Raw genomic sequence first — 23,248 nt, 5'->3', positions numbered from 1 at the left:
GAATCGACGAAATACTGCTATACCAATGAGTAAAAAAGTGATAATCGGATGGAGCCTGGTCGGGAAAATACGACGGCAACGACAATACTTCCAAATTGAGATAATGTATCCATCGATTTAGCGGTAAGACGGTGAATTGTCGCGTTTCAAGTTATTCTTATTAACCGTTTATTGAGGTACGCTATTATTTTGATGGAATGAACATATCTTTAGTGTTGCACATCGAGGTAGGACACTTTACCTGCCGTTAACAACGTTCGTCTTCCAGTCAGACGAGCAAGAGTAAGAAAACGAATTAAAGTAGTATTACAAATGTCATGGTGGAAAGTTTACAGTGGTGTTCGGATTTGAGTTCAGCGTTTCCGTAGTCAATCGAAAAACAGAAGATATTTTTACTTCACTACTTTATTTAAGAATTTATAGATATTCCCATCGAATTTCCGTACGGCTGCTAGAATTATTTATTCCTTTTTTAACGCATGTCAAGAAAAATGTAATGGTATCTATCAACTTGAAAAGGACATTCTATTGAACTGCAATCGGTAATCGTATCTTTTTGGATCATTATATTATCAATGAGCAAACAGAAATTTATATCTAATTGTTTATTGTTAACAACCCCTAGCACGGCAATTTGAAAAAGAATGATGATTTTGTTACAATTAAATACATTATTTGCATTGCTTCCCGGTATTCTGAACAGGTCCTTTTCTACTTCGACAGGAAAGTCCAACAATCTAACGAGCACTAGAATAACATTCCGACCGACGAAAATAAAACTAATTCAACGTTTACCACATTTAGTAGAACTAATAACCATGTTACTCCCCAAAGAGCAAATATAAAACCTCCTACACAAAACAGAGTAAAAGAAAGTGTTTTATGAACAAATAAACTATTTACTTTTTTTAAACAAAACTATCACGAAAATGGTAGTAGCAAACGAAACCGTCGAAGCACTGGTTCTACTCATTTCTCGCTGTCACTGGCGTTTGTTCCGTTGGCTACGGGCGATATCTGTCCAATCGTACCGTCCAGTATGACTCCTGATTTGGTCGATTTGCTCTTCAAATATTTTGACTTGAGTTTTTTCCTACCGAAAGACATCATGCCGCGTTCGGGTTGGCCGTTTTCGACCGGGTGGTTGCCCGATCGATGACCCTTCCGGAGGCCATGGTGATGCGATCGTTCCTTTACCGAAACTACCGGATCGCCATCACTTTCGTTATCGTCATCGTCCTCGTTTTCGGTTGTATGAGCACGACTGATGGAGGTTTGCGTTAGCAGTGGCATAATTTCATCGACCGACTTCGAGGAATCAGCACCGCTACCGGACACGGTAGTCCCGTTGGCACTGGCATGGTGATGAGTTTCGTCTGCGGATCGGGAAAATGTTACCGTGGCAGTACCAAGGCTGTTGTAATTGACTTTGGTGGCAATCGAAGGCTGCGAGAACGATTCCGCCCGAGGAATGGGTGCATTGTTGGTGGTTTCCGCACTGGTGGCCTGGTATTTACCTAGAAGATTTATTTGGAAATCAGCTTTTGGAACATATTTATTTCACTAAAACACGAATGGAAAAGACGATTTAGGATTAAAAACATGGGACTATATTACAAATGATAATGGAATTAGTTTCATTAGTTGATTGTCTTCATTTATTAGTCTGTTCGTTCTTCCAAAGTTTCTATCGTGCCTTGATTCGTGCAATCCAATACGAACTCACCTTCTGCTCCAAAGAGACCGTTCGTTTTCATTCCGGCTCGATGTCGCCTTTCCTTTTTGTCTCTGCTGTCCACCATATCGGCAAAGTGTTTTTCATTTCCGGCATCCTGCGTTACCTGCTGCTGATGTTTGAGTTGTTTCCGCCGTTGATAGGTGCCCAACCCATCGGCACTGTCCGTTTCAGCTTTCTTCGATTCCTTGCTTTGTTCCTTCTGTTGTTTCATCTGTTTTCGTTTCATCTGCACCGACCGAGCGGATTCGTTGTGATCTTCGTTTTCCATGTAGCTTTCATTGTCCTCGAAAGATACGCTCTTCTGGGGTTTCTGATAGGTTGGAATGGCTACACCCTGTGATGACACATCATTCGGAACTTCGGCCGCCGTATCCTGGCGCCCGTTGGTGACTGAGACATTTTTCGAAGACTGGCTAATCGATTCACCGACATCCATGGGTTCTTGTTCGCGCTCCTTTTGGAAGAAAAAAAAACATTATCGAATAATTCTATAACATTTTCCTGAAAATTTTTCTCCAGAATATAACGAACTGAAGTTTTGTTTCCCAGAAATTTATTGCAAAGAAAAGTAAACTCTAGTAAGAAAGACAATCTTGCAAACCTTTTCACATAATGTACCGAAACTAAGAAAACCATACATTCGAAGACATTAGTCAATTTATTTTTTGTATTTGGAAATCGAATAATTAGACTTCTTCAAGAAGTTCTTGAATTCTGAAATTGTTACTGAGGCATGTGATACGGAAATATCAAAAGATACCTATAGAGAACAGTTGAGTCATTTGAAGTTAAAGAAGTCTAACAAAAGTTTTCATTCTGTAAGAGAGTAAGAGCGAAGGTGAAAAATGGCGAGCTGGTATCGGTATCGGATAGTTGTAATTCAACCAAAAAAGGGGAAAACAAACACCCCATTGTTTGGTCGTTCGGGTCTTGATATTCTTATCCACGAATGGCGAAAAAAGATGAGCCTTAAGTTATATTTACACTATTCCGGTCCGGTTCAGTGCCGACATAGTCTCTTCACGGGTGGTAATATTCTTTCACACGTTTCAATGCGTTTCGTGTCAAGACTAAGCAGGCCAAGTGTTAATAAAGCGCATGAAAGAGTATTACCGTCCGTGCACAGAACTGAGCCGGCACTGAACCGGATCGGAAAGGTAGGGGAGAGTGTTCGGTTACCGGTGCCCTTTTTTTTTAAGCTTATAACTTCTGACTAAGGAGTGTATCGAAAATAAGCTATCCACATACATTTGTGTTGTACGCATGTATTTGTGATGGTGCTCAGATCACAGCATGCTGTGCGTTTGGCATCTGACACCGGTATGTGGCAACAGCCATTTGAAAGTATGCCGATTACGATGAGCCCCTCGCGTTTCGAGCCCCAAACACTGCGATGTTTTGATACTCATCGCGACTCTCAAATTGTGAAAATTATCTCCACTTAATGTCCCAAAACACTGTCTGCTGTATTTTAGGTAAACCGACAAGTTATTGTGAGAAACTCGACACAAAATTCACTAATTTTCGTGCACTAAACAAGGTAAACGCGTTAAACAAATGCATTACTGTTTGTTTGTTTACGTTGCAATCAGCTGATTTTGAAGTTCCGATTTTGATCTCATCAAGATGGCGTCGTGACAGGGTGTTGGTTTGTGCGGTTGAAATTCTGCGTTTTCAAAATATCACGTATTGAAAAGAAAGTGAAAATTAATGTCGTTTTCGTTTTTAAATTGCACTACACTGGTGTAGCGAAAGCTGCACTGAAACCGTTCGTTTTTACCAATTGCACTACACCAGTGCTACACTTTTTCTGCACCGATACCACTGGTGTAGCACTCATCAAAAGTTTGGTGTAGCTCTGTGCAATGGAATCGTTTATTGTAGTCAATGGTTACTGTTTATGTTTTCGTCATTTTTGTTCGTTTATTCATGCCTCAGTGTAGCACTGCACCGGTGTAGTGCAAATTAAAAACGAAATCGCCATAAGGTTCTGGACCCATGGCTAAGTGAGATGGGTATTTGAAGATCAATCAAAGAAGCAGTTGATTATTAGTTATCTTAGTTATTGAGTTTGTTTACCGCCTATAAACTATTGAAAATTTATTCATAATTAAACCAACCTTATTCCAGAGCACACACGTTTTTCTGTAAAGGTTATGGGCCCAGTTCCGTTTGGCCACTGAAGTTAAACCTGAAGTTCATTATATTGAAAGAAATATGTAAAGTGCAGCGTAGGTTGGAATTGTTTAGTTGAAAGAGATGATTCAGTGAAAGAGATGATCACGGAGGATGAACCCACGAATGCAGTACAACAGGAGGTTTTTCGTGTAAAGGACGAGAAAGCTAAGGCTTATCTGGTGGCGTATATAGCTGATTCTCATTTCGAATACGTGCGCGACAAGAATACTGCGAAGGTGATGTGGAACTCTCTAGCGAGTACATTTTCAAAGAAGGGATTTGCAACGCAGACCTATATTCAAAGATCCCTGGAAACTATGAAGATGGCAGAAGGAAAACCGCTGATGGACCATTTTCGACGGCTCGACAAATTAATTCGTCAGTTAACGAGTGCTGGAACCACTGTTTCGGAGCTGGACGCAGTAAGTCAATTGTTCATTTCACTACCATCGTCGTATGATGTTTCTACTACGGCCATGGAGAATCTTGATGACGATCAATTGAAATTGGACACTGTAAAGGCGCGTTTGCTGGCCGAAGAGCAGAAACGTTCGGGTCGGGGATCAAATGTAAATTGTGTTCTAGATGGATCACGATCGGCGTTTGCTGCGAAATCATTCAAAGGCAAAAACAAAAGCAAGTTTCAAGGAAATTGCTTCGTGGCAAATTTACCCGTAGATAGAGAAATGGCGTTGATGTTGTCATCGGCAGAAACGGCCCAAGGTCTGAAAAAGGATTATGAAATTGAATGGATTCTTGATTCAGGAGCAAGTCGTCATATGGCATACGAGGAAGAATGTTGCCAAGAGTTTTCAAACTTGGAAATCCCACTTATGATCGAGAGTGCAAAACAAGGTGAGAAGCTCAACGCCACGAAAGAGGGCACAGTAAAAGGTAAAACCTTCGTGAACGGAAATGCAGTTACAATATCGTTTGGAAAAGTCCTGTTCGTCAAAAATCTCAAATACATTTGCTATCATTGTCGCGTTTGTTGAATGCTGGAGTCAAAGTTAATTTCACGCCGGATCGAGCAGTTTTATCCAAGAATGACGAAATCTTAGTCGTGGCACTATTACACGGAAACCTGTTTTTCTTAAAGACGAAATGTATGATTCCCGGTTCAGCTATGATTGTGAAGAATAACGATGACAAGATGGAGTTGTGACACAAACGCTTTGGACACCTCAGTTTCAAATATGTACGACGCTTGAAACAGTATGGAATGGTTCACGGGATTGATGATGTTCACGGTGGTGGGTTTTGCGATAGCTGTGCAGAAAGCAAAATGGTTCGGTTGCCGTTTATCAAGAATCGACCTAAAACAACACGGCCATTGGAGCGCGTCCACACTGATATCGGTGGTCAGATTACACCGCGGACACTAGAAGGATATCAGTATTTTGTCTCATTCATTGATGACTATTTTGCTGTGGTTTATTTGATGAAGCGCAAGGACCAAGTTTTTGAATATTTCAAGGTATTTGAGGCTATGGCAACGGCAAAGTTCGGTATGAAGATAGCAAATTTGAGATGTGACCTCGGAAAGGAATATTTTTCAAATGCGCAGTGTGCCTACTATACAAAACAAGGAAATCAAGTCGAATCAACCGTTGGCTACACACCACAGCAAAATGGAGTGGCAGAAAGATATAACAGGACGATTGTCGAAAAAATGAGAGCAATGCTTGCGGAATCCGGAGCACCAAAATATATGTGGGGAGAAGCAGTACTTAATGCAGTATTCGTTGCAAACCGAAGCCCTACTGATACACTAAAAGAAAACAAAACTCCTGCTGAATGTTGGCACGGTGAAAAGCCGGATGTTGGAAAACTGAAAGTTTTTGGATGTCAGTCATTTGCGTGGATTCCGAAGCAGAAAAGGGGCAAGCTAGATGCAAATGGGCTACGCAGCGTAACGCTTGGGTATTCACCGACGAGTTATCGTCTATGGAATATCGATAAGAGAAAAATGTTCGTAGAAAGAGATGTGAAGTTTGACGAATCAAAATTTCCTTTCAAGACACCCAACGAAGATGTAACGAAAGTAGTGGTTCCGGATGGAAGTCCTGTCCTAGAGCCTTTCAGCAATGACGTATTGCAAACAACCGAATCTGAAGATAAGAATAAAAGAGACAATAATACAAATCTATCAAAAGATCATTGTCTCAAGGAAGAAGATGAAGAATATATATCTGCGCTCCCACCACATTTGAAAAATGGGAACAACTGTGAAGAGTATGTTCCGAGGTCTAGTGGCCGGGAGCGCAAGACGGCGTTTCCTAATGGTATCCTCACAGAAAAGGTGTACATGCGAGTTCCAGAGGGGGTATGTGGTCAGCACTGCGAAGTTTGTTTATTAAATAAATCTTTGTATGGTCTCAAGCAATCGCCTCGCTGCTGGAATGGTCGTTTCAACGAAGTTCTGATGCGTGTCGGTCTCGGCATGACTATTGTGTCTATATTCGTGGACAAGGAGAACAGATAATTTACCTTGTGATCTACGTGGACGATCTTCTTGTTGCGGCAAAAAATTTGCAAATGATAGATGAAATCAAGACGAAGCTTAAAATGGAGTTCGAAATGACGGATTTGCACGAACTCAATCATTTCCTGGGAATCAAGATAGAGTAAGGCGAAGAAAGTGCAATTGCTATGGCAGAAAAGGAAGAAACTAAACGTGTCAAGCATATGGATATAAAGTTTCACTTTATCCGAGAAGCTGTTGCAGAAGGAAAGGTCAAGCTTGTATACATTCCTACGCGTTTTCAAGAGGCGGACATTCTGATGAAATCACTGCCTTCTCCATCATTAACAGCTTTACGGGCCAGAATCGGATTAGAGAGCATCAACTGAGAGGTAGTGAAGAAATGAATCAAAGAAGCAGTTGATTATTTACCGCCTAAAAACTATTAAAAATTTATTCATTATTGAACCAACCTTGTTCCAGAGCACACACGTCTAAAGTATTACTATGCGAACATTGGCGAAGCGGTTTGGAATTCATCATGCCAGTGTTAAAACCATCATTAATAAGTTTGGGGAACACTATTCTTTGGGTGAGCAATGTCAATGTCAATACGTGATTTGGCCAAAAAATCAGGAACGAGTGTCGGAATGATCCAGCGTATCTAGAGGCGAAATCACCTGAAGACCAACAAGAGGCAGAAAATCGCGAAACAAAGTGTAGAACAGAAGAAGCGAGCAGCAACAAGGGCCCGGAAATTGTATTCGCGTCTTTTGCAGTGTCCGGATGCATGCGTTTTGATGGACGATGAGACTTGTGTAAAGGAGGACTCAATTACCCTTCCAGGTCCACAATACTTTACTGTCGTCGTTGGGGAAGATTTGAGCGATGCGAACAGGTCGATTCAAGTGGAGAAATTCGGTCAAAAGGTACTGGTACGGCAAGCAATATGTTCCTGTGGTTTGAAGCCAACCATTTTTTACACTACCGGAACTATAAATGCAGAAATCTATCGATCTGAAAGTCTCCAGAAGAGATTGGCCGGATTTAGCATCGGCTCACTATTCCAAAACCACTCTCAATTGGCTTGCGGAAAAGGGTCTACAAGAAGACTGGTAAGGCAACTGGGAACATGCAGGAGTTAAAAAAAATTTGGGCTCAAGCGTCCAAAAAATGCGATGCAACACTTGTCCGGAGCTTGATTAAGAGCGTTCGATCAAAAGTTCAAAAAATTGTGAAGGATAACATAAATTTCATCCGGTTTTGATTATGCTCAAGTTAACCTCGTACAACAAAGGATCAAATTATAGTTTGAATTGAATATCGTTTTCTATCATAATTTGAAAGAATAATTTGTGGATAGCTTATATTCGATACACGCCTTAAAAACCTTTCGGATCAGATAAACTTACTGAAGCCATATCGTCTGCAGAATATAAGCAAATCAAAAATTACTTTTTTGAGCGGTAAGTGGAATGAACTAAATCGATCAAAACGAAAAATTTCCATTTAATTCCACTATATTTAAGTCTTTACTATTTTAGTAAAGACTTTTAAATATAGTGGAATTAAATGGAAACATTTTTTTACTTTTTGATCGATATATGCAACTTATTCCTGGTGAAAAATGTTTACCGGAAACAAACGATTCAAAGGAAATAGAACTTTTTTAAAAGACACAATTCTGTGAACAGCACTTATGTGGCAAAATCAAAAGCTGTTTATAAAATATTCGACAATTTGGAATAATGCAAAAACTTATCCATTCTGTTCCATCCAAGGGAAACAGATTCTGGTTGTTCTTCTCTCTCTAGAAAATGGTACATTTTGTAACATTTCATACCACTAGTTAGTACATTCTTAACTATGGTTTTCTGTAGCATGGTACTTTCTGCGAAAAATCCTTCGCTCGAAAGAAAGTTGTACAGACCCTGAAAATAAACAAATCGACATACCTTGACGGGCTTTGCCACCCTTGGTTCTGGTGGTGGTACGGGCTGACCCCGGAGGACAATTTCCGGTCCGCCACCGTAAATGCCGTAGAAGAAATGCCAAAGCGTACAATTAATCTGTGCATAGTCCGAACCCTGACGAACACTGCGCAGTGGAATGCTCATATCTCCGGGAATTGCTATCAGTTTGTTATCGATCGGACCTGGCTCTTCGGTGGTTACACCACGGGCAAACATCTGCCACTGGCGGAACCAAGCCATTGAGATCGCATAAATGGTGGTTGGGTTTTCGTTGTACTGCAAAAAAAAAAACAAATAAACAAGAAAGATCAATAACAAAGATCGAAGATGATGGATGAGCAACAACAACAAAAAAACACAATACCTGGTATTCGTCATTACATGCGGTAAATGCTTCTAGTTCTGCTCGCTGCCTTCTCGACAGTGACTCAGCAGCTTTTTTACAAATGTGGCAGGGAAAGATGTGATTACACACGGGGCCACCACCAAATTTTTGGTACAAAAAATCCCACAATGCTTGCGGAATTGGCACTACTAGCTTCGAAAAGTACGGTGCCTTGCTCGGTGGAAATGCGCCATGCGGACAAAGCAACGTCCAGTTGTCAATGGGTCCCGGTTCGGCGAACGTGTTGAACCTGGATGAGCGGGGGCAAAGGTGAATATTTTTTGTTCTAAATTAAGCAAACAGAACACCTTACCGATGCAACCAATTCCGTGAGATGTAGAACCGAATATCGGAGGCGTGTTCCTGGACGCTAATCAAATCGTTCGCCTGTGCCCGGATCGTCATCATTTTCGTGTTGTTCTTTCGATAGAACAGTACGTAGGCTTCACAATTTTGTACATCCTCGGGACTAACCTGCGTCACAAGTTGGTCATCGAACTCGAACCACTTTCCGGTGGGATCGTGTTTGGCAAAACTGGTATAGTGACCTCCACCTACCGTACCATGATGGCAAATAACCGCGCACAGGTCGTACGAAGTGACATCCGATTTACAGTCCTTGTGCAGATACGGACGCATATCAAGCCCATGCAACGGGAAATGAACGGGGCTGGAAATTTTTGAACTGTACGACAAATCGTGCCGGAAGCGCTTCAAGTGAACACACAACATTTCCGGTAAGGCCAACACACGGGAATATTTCACACCGTTCCGCAGTTTATTGCACTTTTCACAGCTGTACATATTGTCTCCCTTCAACTCGTCGGCACTGAAAAAAGCCGCCATACAATCGTGCAAACTAACGGCCGGTCCCCAGAACCACGAGCGAACCCACGTCCAAAATGGCCAATTCCAAATCCACCAGATCCAACTGTCCCCAGTGACGGGATAGACCGCATCGGAACAGGTGATCCCGCTGCTACTGCTGCTGTTGCCACCACCACCACCACTACCACCAACCGAACTCGGATGATTAGCGGCAGGCATTCCGGAATGATTCTGATGTAGCACGGCTAAATGGTCCTTTCCTGGAATTGGCAATGACAGGTCTTGGAATGTTTCCTCTCGGGTCGATATGCGATCGCACGTCAAACACTGAACCGACGAAAGAAGTTTGCCATCAAAAATATCACTGATTATGGATCGTTCCGAAATTTTATCCTTGGCAGTTTTCTGCTGCTGTGTATCACTGACGTTTCCACCTTGTTGCTGTTGGTGTGAGGAAGTCATGCTACCGGTGCTGCTGGATGTACTTCGATTGCTGCCAATCGGAGACTGCTGCCGACTGTTTGAACTAACGTTTCTTTGGCTTGTGGGACTAGGCGATCGGGATACTTTTCTGGTTCGTTTACAACTGACAGACACGTCATCCGATAGGCTCGACTGTTCCGAGACACCACTGTCGCAGGTCTCATACTCCGCTTCCGATTGCGACGGTGACGGAGAAGAACAAACCGATTGATCATCACCGTTTCGGTGATCTCTACCACGCAGCGATAGCAACTCCGGCGGAGGCTGAGCGTCCTCCTTCAACTCTTCGTGCAGTTGATCCATAAAACACCGAAGAAACTCCTGGGTGTCATGCTGTTGGTAACCTCTAAACATCGGATGAACAATCCGTATTCCATACAGAATTCCACTCGGCACGATATAGCGACGGTTTTTGCACCACATTTCTTTGATCAGTTTATGATAATGTTTAGCCAGTCCTGGTTTCGAAACGGTTTGATTCCCCAACAGGTCTGTCTCCAACACTGAACCACAATCCAAAAAGAACCCCGTCAACGGAGGACTGTTGCTCAACGCTTGAAGTGCTGCATTCATGTAGCAAGTATTGGCTATATTCTGCAATCCAACCAATCCATTCCATTTACCATGCCTCTCGAATTCGTCTTCCTCGCAGCTACTGTCGCAGGACTCGCCCCCGGCACCAACGCCACCACCACCACCACCACCACCACTGGAGAATCGATCACCGTACATCAAAAGCTTCTCATTGCCTGCCGAATAGCGGCTAGTATCGCTGGAATCATTGCTGACCATCGAAGTTCGCCGGATCTGCTGGTGCTGTTGCTGCACCAGGAACACCTCGAACTCACACAGATAACACCAGATACGCTGCGACGAAAGATTCATGTGTATGCAGTGAGTCCGGCTGGTCTGGAAGTGGGTTGTACTATGGTCATTGTACTGCTCCGAACAGCCGATGTGCAGGCAGTTCTTTTGCAAGCAAATCCACAAATTTGGACCATTCGCGTCGCACTCGGTGCACGGTTCACCCTGAAGCAAAGAGAAATAAGGGAAGTTATTCGATGAATATGTAACATTGGTTATTTTTTTCAATGACTTTTGAAGCTTCCAAAAAACTATTTTTGAGACACTTAAGCTATTCAAAGTTGCATGAATCGTCAAAAGGTGAGAAAACTAGGAGTTCATTTGGCTTCTATCATCTTCTGCGTTAGTAGCAGAATGAGAAAGTGTGAAGTGGTTTGTGAAGCCTGTCCAAGTTCGATTTCGGACACCAAAATAATATCAGCAATAAAAAAATTACAATATGTCATTCAATACAACTAATTTTGCCCTTTAATGATCAAGAGTAAACCAAGTTAACTTGTGTTGGTAATTTGTGTATTACGTACATTCTATTTGGTACGTACACGTAAATTCTCACTTCAATGCTACGTGAAAACGTATGTAATTTTTATCCATAGAACTTTTCTTGTAATATTTATGTTAAGTAAAGATAGCACAGAATGAACTCATGAACTCTTAGTCCACATTTGTATCACGTAATATCTACGTCACTTTTTTCGTAGATTCTATAGAACACTTTTGTGAAATTTATACAAAGTTCATTTAAATTGTGCTGTAAAATTTATTTCATCTGAACTTACTTTTTAACAGAATTTTACTTAATAGTCACATTATTTTCATGTAATTGTTACTATAAAGTTCTATATTGAATCTTAATAATGTATATTGGTATTAAAAACTAATAGATTACATAGTCTGTTGGACATAACATTGCGATAAACTTTGTTCGCAAGCAGATATTCTGACAATTTTACTTTTAAATTCGTTTCTGTTGAATCACTTGCGAAAAATATCAAAAATACAGAATGCATTGTTCTAAATCCTTTCTCCGGAGCAGCTAAACTGAATCAAACATTGTTCCCTTTAAGGAATGCATTCAGCTGAAACTAGTAGTTCAAGATGTGATTGATGTGCTGGAACACAATCTAGTGGTATTGCCTTTTGAACTCCGCTGTAGAAAAAAAAAACAAAATTGAATTGTGTTTCAGTTTCGTATTTTTGGAGCACAGAATTCACGTAATGCCAATTGGTCATGGAAATAAGTTGTTGAGAATTGTATTCGCAGAGCCATTTAGTAAACTCACTAAATGGTACATTCGCTTATAAATTATACTTCTTCTTGGTACTAATATTAGATCTGAAAGTATAATAAAAATTAGCTAGACTTCAAAACTGTCGATAAAATCAATGAGCAATTATTTACCCTAAAATCACTGTGATAAATACCGTAGAAGGGTCAAAAGGGATCTGGCCTATGTTATTTGTTCTAGGTTTTTCAACTGACGCCATATTGCAAGCACAAAAAGAACATGACAAAATGAATTCAAGTAAGTGACACATAAAATATATGTGACAACAGCAATAATTCTGGCATTCATTTCATATTCAATCATGATCCGCTGGTTGTTAAGAAGATCACGTAAACTCCGATGACAAAGCCATTTTTGGAATCTACGTGTTTTTTTCACATAAGGTTAACGTGTGGATTTTTTTGAGTGTATGCCATAGATCTGTGTATTCATATATGCAGTGCACCGAGTTTATCAAAATGGATTGCACGATTGAGGTTCAAACAATCTTTTTTCACAATAATTTATTCTCAAATGAATGTTAAGCCTGACATCTTGGATGAGATATTAGTTTTGATCAATTTTTCACCAACGTTTGATGGAAAATTGCTTACATTTTATGAGTAGATTTTTAAAATAAGCTAGCAACATTGCTTCAATGCATTTCTATCAGATTGCGCTACACAAAATAAACAAAACTGAATATTTTCTGTTACAAAAGCAGTTTGCCGGAAAAATAAATAGTTTTACGACAACATTCCATATCCATTGCCTTTCGCGTGTTAAATTCAAGGTTCCTTTTTTGCCAGATTACTAATAGAAAGTACGTAAATCTTTATATCGCAATAATTTCTGCAAGAGAAAATCCATATAGCAATGTGTTTGTTGCTAATCAAATGTGTCAGTGGAAGTAAGCTGGAACTGAAATAATTTTTCTCGAGCAGTTTTAAGGAAAACGGAAGAGTTTTAGCCTAAGATTTTCGCTTTCCTTGAATTGCAATTTCAAGCAGAATGATCCGATTTGTTTATATTTCAACCATATGAAAGATTTATTAGGTAAAATCAGGAAAAGAAGCGCCGGAATTTGTTTTTACCCACACATTGTTGGCATTACTCATACGCTTGCAAAGAGTCTTGCTCATTAACTTTTGCCCGCACGGATAGTTTCGTGTCACTTCTGATTACATTGAAACTCGCATAAAAAATTATTCCGATGGGCTTGCGGTTTACATCCGAACCTAATTGAACGGAAAAAATTTAACATTCTTAACACATAAGCTGAAAAGTCCCGGGCCTAACAAAGATAACAAGTTCTTTTTTGGTTCAAAATTATTATCTTGATTCATCAACGAAATCTCCATCAAGAGCAACATTCCAGCTCCGCTCTAACATTTCAATACCACGTTTGTAGAATGGTTTATCTTTTGCCTTGAAATAGACCTCAGTTTCGGCGATAACCTCTTCATTTGTGCAACATTTCTTACAGGCGAGCATTTTTTTCAGGTCTGTGAACAGTTAGTAGTTGCTGGGAGCCAAATCTGGCGAATATGGTGGACGTGGGAGCAATTCGAAGTTCAATTCATGTAGTTTTGCATTTGTTTTGATTGATTTGTGACACGGTGCGTTGTCATGATGAAACAACATTTTTTTCTTTGGCATATGCGGTCGTTTCTTTGCATTTTCAGCCTTCAAATGCTTCAATAACGCTATATCATGTTCACTGTTAATGATATTTTCTTTCTCAAGATAATCGATACATATTACACAACGCACATCCCAAAATACCGAAGCAATAACCTTTCCAGCCATTGTTGTGCTTTCGGGCGCTTTGGAAGAGGGTTACCAGTTGCTGTCCTTTCAGATGACAATCGTTTTGATTCCAGAGCGAAGTGATGAATCCATGCTTCATCCATTGTCACATATCGACGCAAAAAATTCCGGTTCGTTACGTTTAAACATGGCCAAACACTGCTCAGAATCATCAACACGTTCTCGTTTTTGGTCAACAGTGAGCAAACGCGACATCCTTTTTGAACAGAGTTTTCTCATAGTCAAATGCCCATGCAATATAAAGCCAACACGTTCTTTTGATATCTTTACGATGTCAGCTAACTCACGTAACTTCACTTTTCGATCATTCAAAACAATTTTGTGTCGGTGTTTCTACGACAACGTTTTAAGACAGCGATTTATTGTTGTTTCTGATGGAGCGGAACACTTTTCAATCCATTGCTTCGCTTGAACGGTATTTTTTCCCATCAAAAAAGCAGTGTAAAATTAAGACACGAAATTGTTTTTGATCCATTGTTCTGAAAATAACAAAAGTAGCGTCACTCTTAGCACAACAACTCACAAACTAATGAACAGAATATCATGAAATTTTAACAGTTGTCTTTTAAAGGTGTTAATTGAAAAAAAAAAAAGAGACTGCATTATGACGATCTCTTCGGAGGTACATCTTCGGCTGTCTCTCATAGCTCATCATACAGAAGGAGGAGAAATATATATCCTCTCATAAGCTCCCTAGTCAGGGTTCGAAGGTGTCTTTAGAGGGGATCCCAAAAAATACAGCTGAAAGTGGTGCCAAAAAAATCCGAAGAAAAAAGCTCACATCCACCACTTCCTGAAACCCCAAAAGTCCCTAAAGATCAATCAGAAAATTTACCAAATACTGGCTTTGTCGAATTTTCTGATATTGTGGACTAGATCATATCTACCTTCGATATTTCAGAACCTCTTAAAAGCATATTAATGGCTTTCATTCCTACAGTTAAAACATTTTTGAACAAGTTGGCTGCAAAAAGGGGCCTACAGGGGCTGTAGAAAGGGGCCTACAGCGATCGTATCCTTCGATGGCTAAGCTAACCTCCGAGGTCACGGATACAATTACTGTTTTACAGTGAAATTGTAGAAGCACAGTATGCGTCAGAAACTAATGAGACTCAAACATTTTTAATATTATTGGGGTTTAGTATCTTTATTATCCACTTTAAACATAACCTGTATTAACACAAAATGTTCGTAGAAGATTAAGTTTCCTCTTCACTCAATATGTCCGCCATATGCATTTATGATCGCTTCTAGACGACGCCTGAAGCTTTTGCAGACCTTGGAAATATAATCTGAAGACATTTCTCTCCAATGCTTTGCTTTGCGCTATTGGTCCATACACAGAAATCCAGAAGATTTAATTTAGGTGAGTTAGGTGGTCACATCTCTTTGGCCCAGAATTGAGGCATGTTGTCCCTCAACCATATTTGTGTTTTCTGCGGTGTGTGGGCAGGGGCCCCGTCTTGCTGGCACACAATATTTGCATCCTTGCCGTAGGTAGATGTAATCCAAGGCAAAACATGATCCTTAAGATTTCTCGGGGGTCCATGTTTTGGCCATCGGAAGCAACCAATCCAATCGCCATCACCCCTGCTGGATACTTGGTCCGAAATGTGAATTTTATATTATCAGGTACATCCGATGCTTTCTTCGAACTTTTATACCGGTTGGTGCGACTGTTGGACACGCTGTTGACAGTAAACAGCTTCTCATTGTCGTAAAGACATTGACAGTGGACCTCTTCTTCAGGTTACTAAGCAGTTTCTTGTTTCGCTCCACTCTAGCTGCTTCCATTCTGTCGGTAATGAAATTTCGTTCAACTCGAGCTCTAGATTTTTCTTTTAAGTCATATTTCCCAACTCTTCTTATTCAAATGTACAAATCTGTTTGTAAACAATAACTGATGCCTGGAGTAAAATTTTGCAAAACTAGGTTGAGTGGCTTGAGCGGTAAGTCTCAAAATTTTCTGACGCATACTGTATCGTCCCAAAAATAGATCCTTTCAAATATCTAGTAAATAATCTGACATGTGACGCATTTGTATTGTGCGAAACTTGGCTAACCTCTGAAATATCGTTGAACTTCCATGTCATGTTTATATCGAGTTGTCGCATGTCATGTTACAATCAAAGGCAAGTGTCGCAAACCCCTCGTTGCGACGCCCTTACATCCAACACCGTGATATTGTCAACCGGATTCCCCTCTAATGGTGAGCCGCTGGACGTTAAAACGTCATTTGATATTGGGTAAGACATTTTGCAAAAAAATTTGCTGGTCATTGCTAAAAGAGGTGTCGAAAATTCTTTATGATTATATTGAGCTTATATTGCGATAGTATTAAGCTGTTAATCAGTAATTTGTATTCTACGTGAGCTCCGTTACATGCAATAGTTATTTTGGATCATTATATCTAGTTATATTTGATGTTGCTGAAAGGTAAAATAATAAGTGAATTCATTAACTTAACCTAACCTTAAACTAATTTACTTATAGCGTGGCTGATAGCATTAATATTAAATAGGAAAAGGGACACTAAAACTGAACACTTACTGAAGGAACTATATACTATGTACAGTGATTATGTTTGATTAATGCTTAAATATGTATACAAAGATTTGCTATAGAAATTCGTGTTGTATTGGCAGGAATTTTTTAACGTTCCTTAACGTTTGCTCAACACAATGGCATAAAATGGAATACACGTTCAAAAAACCGGAAAACTGTCTTTTTTTCTAGTTGCATTCGCAACAGCAAGGATCTTTGCATTGCTTCCATCTATATTCCCCCTCGATTTGGCATGGGCGGCTCAGTGATATCATAGAGCTACTTCCCGCACCGACGTTGGTTTTAGGAGACTTTAACTCACACGGTACGGGATGGAATTGTCTTCACTACGATAACAGATCAGCTATGATCCATGATATTTGCGACAACTTCAATATGACAATCTTGAACACGGGAGAAATCGCACAGATTCCTGCACCACCAGCAAGACCAAGTGTACTGGATTTATCCCTTTGTTCAACCTCGCTACGGTTGGATTGCAAGTGATAGGTAATCCCTGATCCCCACGGTAACGATCATCTACCTATCGTAACTTCAATCGCCCGCGGATTAGAACCAAAGAAGAAATATTGCTTGGAAATACTACGCAAATTCGATGTCTGAGAAACTAGAAACAACACCAGAACTTCCTCCGGAGGAATAGTACACGTTTTTGGCTGGCTTGATTCTCGACAACGCGACTCAAGCTCAGACGAAACGTGTACCCGGGTCGAAAACTAACATGGATGGGACAAAGACTGCTCAGAATTAAACGCGAAAAAACTTCGTCATTTATCGAGTTTAGGAAAAACGAAACACCTGATAATTATCGCAACTACGCGGCATTAGACGCTAAAATGAAAAGCTTGATTAAAGCGAAGAAACGCGGTCATTGGCGTTGATTCGTAGAAGGATTATCGAGCGAAACATCAATGAGCATTTTTTGGAATACGGGCCGACGAAAGCGCAATCATTACACCAAGGAAAAGGAAGCGAGGATTATTTCAACCGCTGGATATTTGATTTCGATAATAAAGTATACCCCGGCTCTGTTTCGGAACAGAAGATCACCCGGGTCGCGTCATCAAACACGAAACGAAACACCGTTTTCAATGGTAGAGGTCTCACTTGCGCTCTTGTCATGTAGCAATAAAGCCCCGGGGCTAGACTGAATCAAATTCAACTTGTTGAAGGATCTGCCTGACACCGCCAACAGGCGCTTACTGAATTTATTCAATAGGTTCCTTGAGGGTAATATTGTCCCACAAACCAAAGAAACCAGCCACCGATCACAATTCGTATCGGCCGATTGCTATGTTTTCCTGTGTTCGGGAATTGTTCGAAAAAATGATTCTCTTTTAGACCATTGGGTCGAGACTAATGGCTTGTTTTCAGATACACAATTTTCGCAGAGGTAAAGAAATTCAAATGGCATTTGTCTCGTGAAGAACAAATGGCATCTAGACATCAAGGGGGCTTTTGATTCAGTTTCTATGAATCTGAATATCCTATCTGAGAAACTGCATCAGCTTGGTATTTCGCCAATTTTGAACAGTTTTATTTATAATCTATTGAGTTAGAGTGCTTTTTCTGATGTTTAAATTGAACCGCACCGTTGTACAATCACAAAAAACGTTTTATAAAAGTGAAAATCTGGACAAACTAAAAAATCAGAGCTACAGGTCAAGCTCTCCATTCCGTGGAATTACTTTACAAATGTTGCCTCACTTCTATCTCGGTTTGAGATAACTACGTTTTTGGATTGATGAGCAACTAGTCGTTTTGTTGTATTAAACATCCGGGATTTTTCTGTGTGTAATATCAAAAACCATACTTTTTGCATGTTTTTTTAACCTTGACGATAATTGCTCATTTTCACAAGCTTGGCTTATAAAGTTAGGCGCTATCAAACTAGATAAAAATCAGAAGAAATCATGTATATTTGTTATTGAGCATCTACACTTGATTAAATCCATATTACAATACATTTCATTCAGGATCATTATGATTAGATCATTTATCAAATCTACAAGTCATTAATTTATGAGCATTCATCAAGCATAGCTATGTTGGAAGTGCAAAATCTTTGACAATCACATAATCAATCAAACATCGAATCACGGATGTATCACGGAAAATTTAAGCCACTCTTAACAGACACCCAAAACAAGAAGCGAAATAGGAATTATACGTAAAAACAAATGTTTCTTGACGTAAATCCGAACAGTCCAAACGCATTTTTTGTCCATCGATTAAGACACAAATTAATAAACTGCGCATATTGAACAAAGAAATGAAGGTCTGTCTAGAACAAAAAAAGCGTTGCTGCAGGATATGCATTAAAAATACCCAGCGGATTCAAACATCGAATGCAAGCGTATCATAATAAAACAAAGATTGCATATTTTAATGACACTAAACTTCACTTGTTTACTTGAACTGCAGTTGAATTTCTGATACATAAACCTTCAAGCTACTTGCTAGACACAAATCTTACCTTTTTCAACTTGCATAGCTCCAGCAACGACAACTGGACAACGTTCTCTAGGTGAGGGCATTTGCTGCCTCCACTGCGAGCCATCGTTGCTTCGTTCCGTCTCGCGACTTACACAAAACTAGTCCCAAAATGACACAATCAGAGGAGAGAAGAAAAAAACATCAACAAAAATTATGTAATATTGTTTCTGCTATCCTGTGCCATTGAAGCGTTGAACGGAGACCGCAAACATCACAATTTGTTTTAGTTCTTGCCATGTCCCATATTGAAGCAACAAGCTTTTGGGGCTTCCAGCTTGGCAGTCCTTTGTAGACGAATCAATAAATGTTCGTTTTCTATTTCACTCCCGGTTGGCAAATAACCAGTGTTGATTCCAAAACATGCACTTTTTGCAACGATGATTGTGCAATTGTTGACCTCGTTTTTGGGGTTATCTTCGCGAACCGTTCCGATATATCACTAGAATAATCTTTGCCCCATATCCTGATTAAACTAAACGGCAGCTGCGTATATGTTGACAATTTGAACTAACTGTCCTTGAGTCCTGTACTTGTAAGCACCGTATTCTTTTCCTTGACCCACCAATTTCAACACCTGGTCCCCACCCAGTGCTGATTTTCCTACTCACGAGCACTTCCACAAACTAGCGAGTCAGTCAGGTGCAACCAAGTAATAACTTTTGTTTGTTTTTCTTTTCACAATACTGAACCGTATAACTGTTTGTTCAATTATTAGAGTTATTTCGTTGGATGTTAGTAACTACACAACAAAGATAATTTATCTCTTTAAACAAATTCTATTGTACGACAAAAAAGACAAGAACACTACATTCGTTCAACGACTGGCTATGACAAATCGTGTAATATTTTCGAGACGACGAATTCTGACGGTAAAGCCGACGTGTCTAGTGGCATGGATGCCAGATCAACTGTTTTGTTCGCGAAACATCAAAGATCACTACTTTGTTTTCAAAATGACGAAACTTGTCAACTTTTGCCGAAATTCGGTTAGACAACTGTCACTTACGGTTTACATTTTTGCTTGCCACTACGCAGTTATTTTCTGACACTATATTTCGAAAAAAAATGAGTTAGTCCAAAATAATAAGAGTATAATAGCTACAAATTTTTATTATTTATAGAATGCTTCTTCCAGATCCTGCTTGCATCCGCATAAGTCATTACAGAATATGTAGAAAAACTTCAATGACATGTCAGACAACATATTCGACAATTAGCAATTAACAGATCGGCTGAAAAGTTCGTATCGTTTCTATGAGAGGGCGCCACTAGAATTAAATCCATACCATTTCCAGTTAGTACCAACCTTCAAAAGATACGTGTATAAATTTGACAGCTGTCTGATTATTAGTTTGTAAGATATTGCATTTTGAGTGAAGCTACTTTTGTTAATGTGAAAAAAATAGAAAAAAGGAATTTCGTGTGTTGATGAAACACTACTTTTTGATGAAAAAAAGTGCCGCCGATACCAACAAATGGCTTGATGAGTGTTGTCCAGACTCTACACCGGGCGAAGCAACAATTCGTAAGTGGTTTGCAAAATTTCGTACTGCTCATATGAGCACCAAAGACGATGAACGCAGTGGACGTCCGAAAGAGGCTGTTACCGATGAAAACGTGAAAAAAATCCACAAAATGATTTTCAATGACCGTAAAGTGAAGTTGATCGAGATAGCTGACACCCTAAAGATATCAAAGGAACGTGTTGGACATATTATTCACGAATATTTGGATATGAGAAAGCTTTGTGCAAAATGGGTGCCGCGTGAAGTCACAATCGATCAAAAACAACAACGAATTGATGATTCTGAGCAGTGTTTGGAGCTGTTATATCGAAATAAAACCGATTTTTTTCGTCGATATATAACAATGGACGAAACATGGCTCCATCACTTCACTCCGGAGTCCAATCGACAGTCAGCTGAGTGGACTGCACGCGATGAACCGAACCCAAAGCGTGGAAAGACTCAACAATCGGCCGGTAAGGTTACGGCGTCTGTATTTTGGTATTCGCATGGTATAATTTTCATCGACTACCTTGAAAAGGGAAAAACCATCAACAGTGACTATTATATAGCGTTATTGGAGCCTTTGAAGGACGAAATTTAAAAAAAAACGGCCTTATTTGAAGAAGAAAAAAGTTTTGTTTCATCAAGACAATGCATCGTGTCACAAGTCGATGAAAACCATGCTGAAATTGAACGAATTGGGCTTCGAATTGCTCCCTCATCCACCGTATTCTCCAGATTTGGCCCCCTGTGACTTTTTCTTGTTCTCAGACCTCAAGAGAATGCTCGCTGGTAAAAAATTTAGAAGCAATGAAGAGGTAATCGCTGAAACTGAGGCCTATTTTGAGGCAAAGGACAAATCGTACTACAAAAATGGTATAGAAAAAGTTGGAAGATCGCTATAATCGCTGTATCGCCTCTGATGGCAATTATGTTGAATAATAAAAACGAATTTTGGCAAAAAAATGTGTGTTTCTATTGAACGATACGAACTTTTCAGCCGAACTGTTATCACAGACTAACAGACATGACAGTATGAGTAAATTCTTATAAAAATAATTTTTCGTGATGCACTAGTTCCACCTATATTGTACTGCGCGAACTATTTACTATCTGTACACCCCTTGTGTTATGTAAAAGTTATTTTACTAGTTGGTTTCCCCTCGTTTGTCAACACCGATCAGCTGCTTGCAGGGATGCCTGATTTCATCAAAATATTTGAAAATGAATCGTCACAATAAATTATTGGATTACGTTGATAATATATTTAACTTTTTCGCGATGTTGAAAGGTAACCATTTATTTGACTCAACGTTGTTCATCTAGACTATTTTTCATTGTGTTGGTAGTTTTCACCCAAAATTAAGTGGCGGCAGACCAGAAGCAAGTAAATATTGTAACAAAACGGGATCGATTTTGTATTGCGTTGGAGGATGAGAAGTAGGCACAATTATGTATATAGTTTTGGCAATATGTATTAAATCTGTATCCTGCATGAAATTTGCATGGACGTATACAAATCAATACATTATAGGCAATTCTGTATGAATGGCAACTCTGTTGGTAAATGAAAAAAATAAACACAGTCTAGATGACAGACAGGATGTTTACGATAGGGTAACGTGGCGCCATCATGACACATGTGAGTACTGTCCCAAATAAAGGAATATTCGAACTAACCGTTAAAATGATTGAAGAATCTAATTTGAGTGTCCTGTCTGTTAGTCTGTGCTGTTATGCTCTTCGTAAATTGAACTGGACAGCATTTCCTTTACCTAGAGTGACTATAATCAGAGTGACGACAGCTGTTCGTTTGGAATGACAGCTACCAGTTCCAAACGAGCAAACGACCTGTCAATTCAATGTAAAGCTAATGGAATGTTTTGAATTGTTCCCAACATTACGGATGAGAAGTCGTCTCTCTGGTTATAGGCACTCTACCTTTACCATTATATGAAGCACGCTGCATGCTCATTAATATACAAACACTTAAAGAACACCGTGAACTTGCAATGCTTTATTTTATCAGCGACATTATTTCTCAACGCATTCAATCAGTATTCAGTTAAGGCAGACCCTGTCAGTTTGGAACGAAATCTTCAGTTCAACAACGCCATCGCTCGGCATTCACATTCAACATATCATGTCAATTGCATGGGTGCGCAGTGCTGCTTCACAAAAAAGGATGTTGCCAATGATTTGTTCGTGAAATTTGAGAGCTGGATATCTTGTTAATATGATGTCTTTGGTTAAGGTGATTCAATGTCCCGAATAAAAATGTTGTAGAAAAACTATACGATTTGTTGTTACAAAACCTTCCACAGTTTTGCTTTGACCATTGAAAAATATTTTAATGTATTGTTATACACTATTCAATTAATTGTGAACATGCTTTTTACATTCATCTGTATGAAAATTCAAATATCGGTATTTTGAGAGAGCATGTACTCCTGTGTCGAGTCCAATAATCTGGGTTAATTTTTTAAAAGGGCGTATAAGCAAGTGACAGTTTCTCTTTAATCACTCTCTCTTTCGATTATTGTGATGTGATATCACTATTCTGTTTGTTCGAATGTTTCGGGTATCATTTCATGCAAAGAGTTGAAACCGCTTGGTAATTAGTAATAGAGTAATTGGTAATAGAAGAGAAAGTAAACAAAGAGAAACT

At 39.6% G+C, this 23,248-nt stretch overlaps 1 protein-coding gene across 1 annotated transcript; it reads right to left on the bottom strand.

Annotated features, from left to right (window-relative positions):
- Positions 1 to 387: 387 nt before the first annotated feature.
- On the bottom strand, positions 388 to 19,916 carry LOC131427698 (ubiquitin carboxyl-terminal hydrolase 20). Its single transcript, XM_058591132.1, has 6 exons — positions 19,053 to 19,916; positions 9,052 to 11,078; positions 8,718 to 8,988; positions 8,336 to 8,629; positions 1,727 to 2,192; positions 388 to 1,517 (listed from the first exon to the last, which is right to left on the bottom strand). Exons 1-6 carry the CDS (start codon positions 19,134 to 19,136, stop codon positions 970 to 972), a joined length of 3,690 nt encoding a protein of 1,229 aa, XP_058447115.1. The 5' UTR covers positions 19,137 to 19,916; the 3' UTR covers positions 388 to 969.
- Between the last annotated feature and the right edge of the window lie 3,332 nt (positions 19,917 to 23,248).

This window comes from Malaya genurostris, chromosome 2 (genome assembly GCF_030247185.1).
Source record: "Malaya genurostris strain Urasoe2022 chromosome 2, Malgen_1.1, whole genome shotgun sequence".
In the NCBI taxonomy this organism is placed as follows: Eukaryota; Metazoa; Arthropoda; class Insecta; order Diptera; family Culicidae; genus Malaya; species Malaya genurostris.
The sequence above is the reverse complement of the archived record's forward strand: the minus strand, read 5'-3'. Positions and strand labels throughout refer to the sequence as shown.